The sequence below is a fragment of the Mesoplodon mirus genome (assembly GCF_964341445.2).
Source record: "Mesoplodon mirus genome assembly, chromosome: 4".
NCBI classification, from domain to species: Eukaryota; Metazoa; Chordata; class Mammalia; order Artiodactyla; family Ziphiidae; genus Mesoplodon; species Mesoplodon mirus.
In genome coordinates this window covers 25,964,010-25,978,372 of record NC_138979.1, presented here as the reverse complement: position 1 = coordinate 25,978,372, position 14,363 = coordinate 25,964,010, and the positions used below count along the sequence as shown (strand labels likewise).

The window sequence follows — 14,363 nt, the reverse complement described above, 5'->3', positions numbered from 1 at the left end:
CACGAGCTCTATCACTCAGTAGGTCCACTCAGGGCTGAGAGAAAGCAGGCTAGCGTATGCCAGCAAGAGAACTTTGTGATAAAGCTAATGAAAACTGTCTCATGGAAACCAAAAACCAAGGTACAGGTAAGCTTCAGGAACAATTAAACCAAGGACTCCAATTCAAACAACATAAATTAAGCACCTATTGTGTAACGAGCTAAGAATGAGTTAAGACATATCATATATGAATAAAATCAAGCTTTCTCACCTGGAAAAAAAATTAGTTATTGGAAAGGAATAAAACCAAAATCAATGTACAGCCTGTTATATGTTAAAACCCACTGCAGTAAATCTCATATCTTGAGATTTTACATTTACTGTTCATATGTGCTCTAAATAAGGAAGGATGTTCTAAGCTTAAAAGTAGTGCAAAATTTACCAAGGAAACATGCTATAGATTTAATAACCCCAAAATGTAAAAACTCCATACTATAATAAACAAACAAAAATACTGATGTATATAAAAAAGGATTTATGTATAGCCCTTCATATATGAGCTATACATAAGGCAATTTTAAATACATCAATTAAAAATACTTGAGATATCTATTAGATAAACAGGAAAATGACATAAACAAATGAATTACAAAAGAAAGAAATGATCTAAAATGCAAAGATTTAGGCACAATGGCATTCACAGTATCATTATGTATAAGAGTAAAAACCAAGAACCAATCTACTTAACCATCTACCTATTGTTGGGCATTTAAAGGAAAGTACATTGATACAATGGCATGCTATGAAAACCTTCAATAGTTAACAAAAAATTGTATGACATGGGGAATGCTTATGTTAAAATGTTACGGGAAAGCGTATGTTATATAACTGTATATAAAGTATGATGTCAAATACATTTAAAAATAAGCTTACTCAGCCATAAAAAAGAAGGAAGTAATGCCATTTGCAGCAACATGGATGGGCCTAGAGATTATCATACTAAGTGAAGTAAGTCAGAGAAGGACAAATATCATATGATATCACTTATATGTGGAATCTAAAAAATGATACAAACGAACTTCTTTACAAAACAGAAACAGACCCACAGACATAAAAAACAAACTTATGGTTACCAAAGGGGAAGAGGGGAGAAATAAATTAGGAGTTTGGGTTTAACAGATACAAACTACTACATATAAAATAGATAAACAACAAGGTAAACAACAAGGTCCTACTGTATGACACAGGGAACTGTATTCAACATTCTGTAATAAACCATAATAGAAAAGAATATGAGGGCTTCCCTGGTGGCGCAGTGGTTGAGAGTCCGCCTGCCGATGCAGGGGACACAGGTTCATGCCCCGGTCTGGGAAGATCCCACATGCCGCGGAGTGGCTAGGCCCGTGAGCCATGGCCGATGGGCTTGCACATCCGGAGCCTGTGCTCTGCAACAGGAGAGGCCACAACAGTGAGAGGCCCTCATACCGCAAAAAAAAAAAAAAAGAAAAGAAAAGAATATGAAAAAGAATATATATATGTATAACTGAATCACTTTGCTGTACACAAGAAACTAACTCAACTTTGTAAATCAACTATACATCAATAAAAATAAACAAATAAAATAAAAGTAAAAATAAGCACAGAAAAAAGTCTTTAAAATGCATCAAAATATTAACTCTAGTTACATCTGGGTAGAATTTTTTTTCCTGTTTAAACTTACCTATTTTCTTCACCCTCACTAGCCTCCCCTCTCCTCTCCCACTTTTAAATTACCGTTCACTTTTATTTTTTTTAAGGCAAACAACTTTTTTTTGGTAATTTAAATATCTACTCATCTAAGAGAGAGGAGAAAAAGTTAAATCCTAAAAATCTAAAGGGACAGCAATTGCTGGCTTTAATATCATTGTGTTTTGATTGCCAGTGGTCATGGAACAAGTCTGTGCAGAGGGTCTTACAGGGTGAGAAGTCTGTTTACTGCATCATCAGGACCCTTCAGGCTGTCTGCCTGGTATGCTGATAGGCAACCCCGCCCTCCTCTGTCTGTCCGTGGCTGCACTTTCCCAAGGTCAGAGATTCAACCACAAAAAGACCACCGATTGGAGGAGGGGAGGGAGGTCTCCGTGGCCAGTCACAGCCCTGCCATCTGACCCGGACTCTGCTCACTCTGCTTGTGCTCAGCCGTACAAACCCTGTACTTTGTCTCCTTGAGTCACGGGCATAACACAGCGCTCTGTGCTTTATGAGGAATTAATTACCTGAGTAGAACTTCCCTCTGATTTCTTTTGTATACAACCATATCTCTCATGACAAAGGCAGTGAACTCAGTTTACAAAGCACTTCACTTAGTACCAATTTTTCCAACCTCTATCTGGCACAGAAAAATCAAAACAACATATTCCATCATCAACAGCCTTCTAACACCTGAGTCTGCAAAGCACAGCTTCCATCCTCTCTCCTCCCAAAGGACTTAAGATGATCTCAGTACATTAGCTACTGTAATCAGATCCAAACTTACCCCAATTCCTAGATTTAGGTACAAACTTAAAAGTGGCGGAGGGGTGGGGGTGGAGGGGGGCGGCGAATTCCTTGCTTCTGCGTCATTAAAACCACTTGCGTGTAGATTTCTCTCACAACATCCTTCCACGGCTGTTTCCCACCCAGTCCAACAGGGCGTGCACACAGGGTACTTGCTCTTAATATTCACAGTAAAAATAATCACCAACATGAAAAACAATTGCTGCTCTTCATGGGGACTGTTCTCCCAAGTGATACAGACATAGGAGGGAAACTGAGCTTTTTGAACTTGGCAGGAATACTTGGCCCAAGAAGGACCTATCTTGCCCATCCTGGTTTGAGAAGCAGCTGAGTTTATCTCATAACTGTGTCCCAGGGACAGAAGGCTATCTCCACCTTATTCTTAGCCTTTTCCTCCTTTCCAAACTATCTGTTAAAATATTAGTCACACTATATTAAAAAAAAAAAGACTGTAAAATGCCCACTGAATATCAGTAGTGATGCCACAGCACATTAATAAATGCTGCTTTAAAGCTTATTGGGAATTACTAGGACAGCACAATTTTTTAATTACCTTTTTATTTTGAGATAAATATGAATTGTAGATTCACGTGTGGTTATAAGAAATAATGCAGAAATAGCTCATGGATCCCTTACCTGTATTCCTCCAGTGGAAATATCTTGCAAGATCACACCCAGAATATCAAAACTGATACAGTCAAGACAGAGCATTTCCATTACTCCAAGGATCCCTGATGTAGGAAGGCATAATTTTTAAGAGCAACACAATATAAAATAAACATCCTTAAAATGTTGGAGAGAGAGTCCAATGGGGTGAGAAGATCAAAGATGAAAAAGCAATTTTGTTTCCGGAATGCTTGCTTCCATTTAAGAATTAAAAATTCTAAGACTAAAAATTACTGTGACTGGAACATAAGAGATAATAACACTGTTGGTGGGAACATAAATTGGTGCAGCCACTGTGGAAAACAGTTTGAAGGTTTCTCAAAAAACTAAAAAGAGAACTACCATATGACACAGCAATTCCACTCCTGGGTATATATTTGAGAAAAACAAAAACACTACTTTGAAAAGATACATGAACCCCAGTGTTCATAACAGCATTATGTACAATTGCCAAGACCTGGAAGCCACCTGAGTGTCCATCAACAGATGAATGGATAAAGAAGTGGTATACACACACACACACACACACACACACACACACACACACAATGGAATATTACTCAGCCATTAAAACAGAACAAATTTTTGCCATTTGCGGCAACATGGATGGACTTGGAAAATTGAAATAAGTCAGACAGAGACAAACATGTATGATAGCACTTATATGTGGAATCTAAAAAAATACAAGAAACTAGTGAATATAACAAAAAGAAGCAGACTCACAGATATAGAGAAAAACTAGTGGTTAGCAGAGGGTAGAGTGAAGGCGGGAGGGCAATTTAGGGGTAGGGGACTAAATGGTACAAACTATTAGGTATAGAATAAGTGACAAGGATACATTGTACAACATGGGGAATAGAGCCAATATTTTATAGTAATTACAAATGGAGTATGACCTTTGAAAATTGTGAATCACTATATAGCACACCTGTAACATATAATATTGTATAGCAACTCTAAGTCAATTAACAAAAGAAATAAAAAACCAAGAGAGTGAAAGGAAAGTGGGTCATAAGAGGTGGTCCCCAAACAGAATTATTGTAAGTAACTGTATTAATTATTGTCCCCAAAGAACTAGACTCAAGAGAGGACAACACAGAGGTCCCTGCCCTTCACCCAGCCTCACATTTATGAGCTCAGCAATGGTGACCTGGGTCTGAAGTCCCTAGAAACTCTGAAAGCATAACTAAAAACGAAGCCACTGATTTCTACAGAAAAACCAGCACACTCAGTCTAAAGCAAATGTAAAGGCAGTGAACCACTACAAATCAACAAAGCTTGTCCTAAAAGCAGCAGAATTATAGATGAATAGATGAGATTCAGAGCAGATTCAAATCTGATCCAAACACAGATATTTAAAGAAACAAATGCCTCTTTAAAAATTTCTTCTCTTGTGTCAGGAATCTATGAAGAATTGTTTGGTGGGAGAAAAGAGAGACACACACGATGAAAAAAAATTGCTACAACTGTTGACAGCAACACTGTCAGCAACATAGAAGCCACTTACCATGCTGATCTGCAGGTGCCCCACTGCCCAGTGGTACTGACAGGAGGAGCCACCCAGGTGAGTTTTATCAAAGGGCAGGAAGTGACTCCACCTGAGGGCTGAGACACTTAAAGCAGCACAGCCTCTTTTCAGTTTTTCAATTCTCTGGTGTCAGAGGAGCTGTGATGGGCCTGCCTGAACACCCTGTGATAAAGTCTGTGCACAAGTACCGATGAATTCTCTAAAGCTTATCCAAATCTGCTTGTGACGTATACCTAGGTTGAAAATAACAAATGACTTTAAGAAAGAATCCTCCTCTTGTATTAAGAATGTATGAAAACCAGCATATGTATTGCTTGATAAGCAGTTTTACAAAAACAGAGTTTGATTTATTTAGATAATATAAGGGAATGGATTTTAGAATGCTTGATTTACATATTAATTTATATTCATATACTAGTTCTTGAATATATGTAATATCAACCTGCATAGTGATCGGTGTCATTGCAAACTGCTGAAGATTTTGGAAATAATCTTTGAGGAAATCCCCCCCTAAGAATACTTCTAAATCTATGGTTGTAAATCTATGGTTAAAGAAATTTGGGTAACCTTTAGGTCCAATTAAGATAACAGGAGGGACTTCCCTGGTGGTCCAGCGGTTAAGACTCCGTGCTTCTGATGCAGGGGAGCGGGTTTGATCCCTGGTCAGACAACTAGACCCCGCATGCTGCAACTAAAGATCCCACATGCCACAACGAAGATCCCGAGCACAGCAACTAAGACCCGGCGCAGCCAAATAAGTAAATAAATATATATTTTTTTATTAAAAAAAAAAGATAACAGGAATATCTTCTCAGGGAGGGAAATCTAGAGTCTGATTTCAGATAGATAGATAGATAGGGACTGAAATTTAATCAGTTTCCTCAAACTCTGTCCTGAAGAATATGTTAAACAGTTTCCTCAAACCCTGTCCTGTTCATACGTTAATATGACAGGGAACATTTGTCATGTATTCCTAGGCAGGGTAAGACATTGCATTTGGGGACAGGGGCATTCAGACACTAGAATGTTGATCTCTTGTAGGATCAAGGCAGTTCACCAGACTTTTCATGTCTTGAATAGCCAACCCTCAGAATAATCCACTACCCTTTGCTCTGTTTCTATGGTACCCAGAAATTTTCTGATTAAAATTTGTCTTCTATTCATTGCTTTCCTAGTGTATAGGCCAGGGCACCTTATAATAGGAATTCAGTAAATACAATACTTGTGAGTAATTGAACAAAGTAGTAAGTTCACAAGTGTCTGAAAATTGGAAAGGGATGCTCTGCCTAAAACAACAGTATTCTAGTCACTGATAAGAAATCCCTCCCCACTGAGAATCCCCACATCAACATTCTGGATTACCTATCACTGTGGGAATTGATTATCACAAGTTCCCAAAGGACTGATCATCTTTTATACCATCGAAGAGCTGAGGACAGATTCTAACTTCGGATGATCTCAACTAAGTACTAGGTCGAAAGGATGAAATTGTTCTTTCTGTGAGTAAAAAGGTCAAATATCAGCAATTTCATATGGTACAATCTAAATCCTTGCATCCTATGAAGCTCTGTCTGGTGGAGACCAACTCCTTAGATGACATTTCTGTACTGTTTTACTCTAACTGCTACAAAGCAATACTGTCTTCCTTAATTCTGGGGGAGAGATAGAATAGAAGTGATTCTTAGCCATGGACATCTTGCTCTCTAACTTCTTACCCTTTTTAAAGCTAAAACTTTTTTCAATATTTGTGATAACCTATAAGGGAAAAGAATCTGAAAAGTAATGTATGTATAATATATATATTATATATATATATATAAGTGAATCACTGTGCTGTATACCTGAAACTAACATGATATTGTAAATCAACTATATTTCAATTTAAAAAAACTATAACTTTTTTCCTTGTGTCATAACTGTAGTGCAAGTTCAGTACCTCATGATTTAAAAAAATTATAAAACACAGGAAAGTTTAAAAAAGAAATTTAATACCCAAAATCTGACCACCTAGAGAAATTTTAATACATTGATTTCATCTTTTTCCTCTGTTAAATCTCTATAATTCCTAACTGAATATACCTCAATATTCCATGTTTTTCTTTTAAAATTACAATATACTATTCTATTACACACTTCATAGTTAACTTTTATTGGCTGAAATATTCTTTCCAGTGGATCAACCATAATTAATCATTTTCCTATTATTGTTTATTTAGATGTCTTTGTTTTATCTGATATTATAAACAACAATGCCATTAATATCTTCATGTTTTAGGGGTAACAAAACTTTACTTCTACCCTCTTAGGGTATCCAGTTGGGCATGAGAGTTAAAATGACAGAATTTGGGGCTTCCCTGGTGGTGCAGTGGTTGAGAGTCCACCTGCCGATGCAGGGGACGCAGGTTCGTGCCCCGGTCCAGGAAGATCCCACATGTTGCCGAGCGGCTGGGCCCGTGAGCCATGGCCGCTGAGCCTGCGCGTCCGGAGCCTGTGCTCCGCAACCAGAGAGGCCACAGCAGTGAGAGGCCCGCATACCACAAAAAAAAAAACCCAAAAAACAAAAAAACAAACGAAATACAGGATTCGGGATTACTGACTGCTTTGAACCATGTCTTTACAGTTCCCTCTGGACAAACTTATAATCTCCTTTTTATAACTGATTATGGTCCAGAAAAATACTGCCAGATGCTACTTGCTTGTGAATTTAGTCATAAAAAAGGCCATTTATACTTTAACTCTGCTAAACAGTTCATGTTCAGGCTTTCTGCAAGATGAAAAGTAGGGTCTAATTTGTGAAGGTATGAATCTTTGCACTTTCTAATTTATTCACAATGGGAAACCAAGTTACTTGTCCTGTCAGTGTCTGACCTAAAGAAGACCATAAGAACGTGACAGATTTCAACTGATCTTATACTGTTTCAATATGCTATCTTATAATCTCGATTAGTCTGTATTACGGTGTTGAAATTTATAGGAAGAGAAATTTCTTACCAGGTTGTGGCTGCTTTCTGATTCTGGGATTCTGATTGCCCTTTACTATATTTACCCTCTGTTTTTGTGGAGATTTCTTCACAGGTGGCTCAGCCCTTGGAACAGTTTTGACTGAAGATGTCTCTCGTTTCCTTGCCCTTTTAGCATTCGTTGACACTGGAACATCTTTAGAAATAGGAGCTCCTTGGTTTTTCCTATCCAATTTGGTTGTCTGTCCAAACTGTGCAGTCAGCACTTCAGCACCTTATGCAGAAAAGACACCGTTTTTTAAGGGGTAAGGGGCTCACATGTTTATCAGCATAGCTTTCCTTTGATTTGTTTTGGTGGGGGTAACTTTAATAAGGGGGAATAAAATATAAAATTTGGGGTATTTCATTAAAAGATTTTTGAACTTGCTAAGTGTTGGTCTATATCCCTAATTAGGATTAGGAGAAAAATATCAGAGTAATAACTTTATAAAAACAAGGCATGACTTAATTTTTTAAAAAGATTCCATAAACTTTGCTGACTGATGTGGCAGGTAAGGCTGAACATGTTAGCTCACAGCACAGGGTGACGGATAATTCAATTTACACAAAAGCAACACAGCTCCCATAAAGCCATGTGGTTAAAACCATGATCACACTGTAGAGAAGAGACTGTAGGTTCACAAAGAGCCATCTTACATATTTTCCTTCACTACACCTAAATACCAAAGCTTTAACACTGCCTGAAAAATCATCTCTTAAGACAGAGGAAGGTACATTGAAGAAAGTCCTCTTCTGATTTAACTTCCTATAAATCTATTATAATTGCTCATTTCTCTTACAAAATGCTCAGTTTTACTTCTCACAGGGAAGGAAGGAAAGAACTAAAGGTGGAGGCACACGAGGAGAAAAAACTATTAACCACCTGCTTGTATCACACGCAGAAAGTATTTCAATCCTTTAAGAGTTAAAAAAAATGTTAATAAATGTTCCCTGTGAAAACGTTTTCCCCATTGACTATATAAAATAATCACACATGTGAATGTTTGCAAATATTTTAAAATCACATTATATGGAAAATACTATTTCTAATTGATGGAGAACAGGAAACATATTAAACACTTTCAGAATGTGATGGTTATTAGTGAAATGTAGAAAAGAGACCAATTTCATTTTATTCTTTTGAAGGTCAGAAAACTAAATGGTTTTTTAAAAAAGCTTTTAGACTCTCTTAATGTTGTACATTTCCCTGGGTCTAATTATTTTCTTCCCTACTGAACTATTAAAGGCAATAAAGCAGCAGTTTTATTTGTTTTTAGAGTAAGACTTCTGATTTTATACCGGTTACAATTTCTAAAATTTTTAGCATAAAAAAAGGCAAAATAAGTCAAGCAGGAAAATTGTTAAGACTAAATTAAGAAGAGAAAGAAAATAAGATGAGATGATCAAGACTAGGGGAAGCCTAAGGTGTGCACGGGCAGGAGGGGAACATCTCTCACAACCTAGGTCCTGCAAGGAAAAGGAGAAACACGAAACAGGTGATCCTGCAGGGACTGCCCTGCTTATTTGCATCACTCAATGATATGTTTCTCAAACTGCATGCAATAATCCATGGGTGTATTATAAAATAAACTTAATGGGCTGCAACCAGAATTCTTTATTAAATGAAACAGAAGATATCAGATTGTATTACACATAGTTAGGGTAAATGTTTTCTGAAATTTTTTTTTCTGAAATGTTTTTCTGAAATTTCTGTTTCAGTATGTATGTATGAACTACAATATACAACATATCTCTTTTCTTTTTTTTTTTGAGTTTTTGTGGTATTATATTTAGTCATCTTGGCTGGTTTAATCACATCGTTGTTGTTGTTCATTTTTTGGCCACGCTGTGTGGCATGTGGTGTCTTGTTCCCTGACCAGGGATCAAACCCATGCCCTGTGCACTGGAAGTGTGGAGTTGTAACCACTGTACTGCCAGGGACGTCCCTAAAACATATTTCTTATAGTGGATGAAATTAAAACACTTGAGAAACAGTGACAACATATATGTTGAATTATAGGTAATTTAGTTAATACCTTTAAAATGGTTCATATAGAGAAGAAACCCAATATGGCTGGCCTGGAATTTGTGAGGAAATGTAGAGTGTGAGTCGCTGCTTCATACTGCCGTTCTTTCTACCACCCTCCTAAACACACACACACACACACACACACACACACACACACAATTTCTCAAACTATAATTGGCCAGAAATAACTACTTGTTAAACCACAGGGTAAAATCTTAATTATCTAGGATCCTGAGGATCCACACACCTCCAGTGTTTCTTCTTTAGGCATCAAAATTTTTAAATTCAAAATACTATAGATAGGGTTGGCACATTTTTTCTGTGAAGGGCCAGACCTCAGTCACAGCCGCCCACCTGTGCCAGCGCAGTGACGTACAGAGACAACAGGTAGTGCCTGAGGGGCCCTTTGGCCCAAGTCTGCTCACCTCTTCTCTCAGGGGTCATAGAGCATAAGTTCCCTAGTTTTAAACAAAATACGCCACACGTAATCTGAGATGACTCTAAGCCAAAAAATTGTGTTATTTTTTGTGCTCTGTTCACTGAAGTGCATTTGACTAACATTAAATGGCTCTGATTCTCCCTCAGTTTTCAGGGGACAACAAAACCACTTGAGGAGCTGTTTCAATATATATGTCTCGAGGCCACTGGACCTTGTTTCAGTAGGTCTGTAGTAGGATCCAGGTGACCACTTTTCTTTTTTTTTTTTTTTTTTTTGCGGTACGCGGGCCTCTCACTGCTGTGGCCTCTCCCGTTGCGGAGCACAGGCTCCAGACACACAGGCTCAACGGCCATGGCTCACGGGCCCAGCCGCTCCGCGGCATGTGGGATCTTCCCGGACTGGGGCATGAACCCGTGTCCCCTGCATCGGCAGGCGGATTCTCAACCACTGTGCCACCAGGGAAGCCCCAGGTGACCACTTTTAAAACACACAAAGGATTAGAAATTCTGCCCCAGGATGCTCTAGTTTTGGAGAGTCCAGGCACTTTCTCCCCTCTTTAAACATGTTCGGGCTACCACTTATCAGTTTTTGCCATCTGTTCTTAGTGTGCCTGATTTTATTTAAAATAAACAAGGAGGAACAAGTCAGAAATGACTTATTTTGTACTTTTATACTGTAATTTCTAAAACTATTTATGGTTAAAAATGCTTCCTTTTTATGTCAGCACTCTCCAAATAGCCATATGTTAGAAAAGTAATAATTTTACAGTTGGCAGAAGGAAAAGCATATCAAAAGAGAAGTTAATGGAAAACCACAGTAAATCCTGAATCTTTCATGACTTCATAATAAATGACCTCAGTTATACTCTCAAGAAAGCACGTTTCCTGCTCTATAATTAAGGAGATAATGAGAATTTTATTGAGAAATCATTTGACATTGTCTCTTCCCACACAATGCGCTTTCATTTAACCACCTAAAACAAGTGTACAAAACGAGGAACACTAAATAAATGGATAGTTTCATTTTTTGCTGAGCAATGCCCATGCTCTAGTTAAACATTCAAGATGATTAGAATATTAAGAGAAAGAAGAGGGGCTATTCCACAAAGAAATCTAAAGCAACATCTAAGAAGGTAACTTGAAAAGTACCTGTCTGTAAAGCATAAAGAGTGTCTCTTACGGTTTAAGTGACCAACAGAGAACACATGGAAAAAATGGAAGTTCAATCAAAATGGCTCTGAAAACTGAGTTAATATTCTTTCCTGTAGCACCTGGCTTTGGGCACGTTTCTCTGCCATTTGTGGATTTGATCTTAAAAGTTAGGTCAAGCTTGGGCTTCCCTGGTGGCACAGTGGTTGAGAGTCCGCCTGCCGATGCAGGGGACACGGGTTCGTGACCCGGTCCGCGAAGATCCCACATGCCGCAGAGCTGCTGGGCCCGTGAGTCATGGCCGCTGAGCCTGCACGTCCGGAGCCTGTGCTCCGCAACGGGGGAGGCCACAACAGTGAGATCCCCGCATACCGCAAAAAAAAAAAAAAAAAAAAAAGACAGAATTTGAATTAACAGGAGAAAAGCAAACAGATTTTTACATGTACAGAGGAGCCTCCATAGGAAAATAAAAACCCAAAGAAGGAGCAAAACCTTAGTGCTTATGTAAGAGGTTGGACAATGAGAGGGAATTGTGGAAGAGTAAGTAAAATACACGGGGAGACCAAAGGAAGATAAGAGTTACTTAAACAAGTTCTGTTTGTAGAGAATTCTCTGTCCCTGACTCCCCCCATCCTCCTGATATGGGGAGGGCCGCTATCACAGGGGAGATTTATCTCCTGCTTTCATGGAGAAAGGGAGAGGTCAGAAGGCCCTTCTTGAGCCTGGTGTTCTTCAAGTGCCTGGAGCTAAAAATAATCCTCCTGCCAAAGCGGCATGTTTGGGGGTGGCATATATTGCCACCCTTCAATGTATATACAATTTTATTTCTTAGGATAGATTCCCAGAAAGGGAATCAGAGTGTGAAAGGGGAGGTGATTTTTAAAGCCTTTGACATAAAGAAAGCAGTATTTTAAACCAAAGAATGTGCTATTTAACAATTTTCCTTTTTATTTGAGAAGGTCCTTTACTTGCTGTAGTGCCTTCTTATAATTAGAGGATGAAGGCACTTGGACTCTCTTCTGCTCTGGAGACAGGAGGTCTCATAATCAGATTTACTGGTTTCCTAGAGACAGTCCTGAGAACACATTTTTCCAATACCTTTGGTGACCAGGGATTTATCTCACATGAATAATTCAGCGTGTGCAAACCTCATTTTACTTTCAACCTCTCCCCACATGCTAAGAAAGATCTAAAATGCTTCCAATTTGCCTTGGCTTGTGGTGAAAGTCCTAATGAACTGTGAACTACTAATCGGGCTTTGGGGATTTAGGAATGAAGTCAGAACTAAATCCCAGGTCACGCGTTTTCAGCAGGGGGACCCCCTCGACTACCCTCCCCTTCCAGCTTCTATGAAGTTAAGCGCCGGGAGGTAGGAGGAGAGGGGCGGGACTCCACGTTTCCTAGCAACCGAGCGCCGTCCCCTGATTGGCTGGTCGCCGCGCGGCCGCCATTTTCAAACCCCGGAAGATGGCGATGGCTGCGGCGGAGGCGGCGGTGGCGGCGCCCTCCTGACAGGAACCCTTCACCGGGCCGAAGCGGCCGGGCGCCGTGCGGCTCCCAACGGGCCTCCCGGGCACCCGGCCACCGTGCCGCCCCCTTCACGCCATGGAGCCCGAGCTGGCGGCCCAGGAGCAGAGCCGGCCGCGGAGGCGAAGCCGCCGGGCTTCGGGACTCAGCGCGGGCGGCGCCGCAGAGCCTTCGGCCGACACCCCCGGGCCGGGGCCAGACGGCAGGTGAGCGCTGGGGGCGGCGGCGCCTGGGGACCCCTAGCATCGGGTCCGAGGCTGGGGAGGGGGTGGGAGGAGGGGAGGGGCAGGGGAGGGGAGGGCCGGGCTGCCTACTCTCCTCCCCCTTCTCCCCCTCCCTCTTCTCCCCCTCCCTCTTCTCCCCCCTCTTTTTCCTTCTCCTCCCCCTTCTTTTCCTTCCTCCTCCTCTTCCCCCTCCTCTCACCCTCCTACCCCTCTTCCTATCATCTTCTCCCTCGTCCTTTATTTCCTTTTCCCACTCCTCTCCTTCCTACCTCTCCCCTGCCCCCTCCCTCCAGTCTCCTCCCCTCCCCCTCCCCCACCTCGCTTAGTGGGCCTTGGAGATCCTCTAAACTTCCGGCAGGTTTCGGGCTGGAATTGGGAAGGTTCCTAAATGCCCACGGGGAACTGCTGGGTCGGAGGACAGGAATCGTCCCTGGAGCCAGAGGACTTCTACCAGACAGCAAACTTTTAACCTAAAAACGAGCATTAATATGAAAAGTTTTGCCGAGGTCAGAGTCCCTCCTTTGGAGCCTTGGCCAAGTCGGGGCTCAGCGCAGCTCACGGCCCCAGCCTCCTGGGTAAAGAGAGCGAAGAGGATGGTCGCTGACTTTTTAGCTGTTGACACATTTCACATTCTGTCCCGTGTGTCTGCAAAGGAAGGACAGTAGCCGAGGGTTTCAGAGGCTGTGTCTGCAAGAGGAGAGGGTGAAAAAGTGCTAAAGGCGTGGCTTTCCCCTCACGGTTTTGCAGGGAGTGGGTTTCCAGTGACTGGCGATTGGACCTTACATCCCTGAAGTTGTGTCCTCATCCGTCAAATGGGATTGTAATAATACCCACTTCCTGTAAGTTGTGAAATTCAGTGAGCTCATGTGTGTAACCCTGTACACAGAGAGCTCTCAACAAATGTTAACTGTTATTTGTCGATTTTTATCTATAATTCCACACCTCCATCTTTTCAGAAGCAATGTGGACCACTTCACATTATTACTTGAGATAAACTACAGTTCCTTACATAATTTACATTCCAGTCATTCCTGGATGTGCCAATCCCCTTTTTTTTTAATTAATTTATTTTTGGCTGCATTGGGTCTTGGTTGCTGCGTGCAGGCTTTCTCTAGTTGCAGCGAGCAGGGGTTACTCTTCATTGAGGTGCACGGACCTCTCACTGCGGTGACTTCTCTTCTTGCGGAGCATGGGCCCTAGAGCGCATAGCCTTCGTTAGTTGCGGTGCGTGGGCTCAGTAGTTGTGGCTCAGAGGCCCTAGAGCGCAGGCTCAGTAGTTGTGGCACACA

General features: G+C 40.8%; 1 protein-coding gene across 1 annotated transcript in view; it reads left to right on the top strand.

The window, feature by feature from the left end:
* Positions 1 to 12,769: 12,769 nt before the first annotated feature.
* Positions 12,770 to 14,363, top strand: part of NET1 (neuroepithelial cell transforming 1) — a 54,822-nt gene continuing 53,228 nt past the window's right edge. Inside the window, exon 1 of the mRNA XM_082617072.1 lies at positions 12,770 to 13,056. Within this exon, the coding sequence (XP_082473198.1) occupies positions 12,929 to 13,056 (128 nt within the window). The 5' untranslated portion in view covers positions 12,770 to 12,928. The remainder of the gene's footprint in view (positions 13,057 to 14,363) is intronic.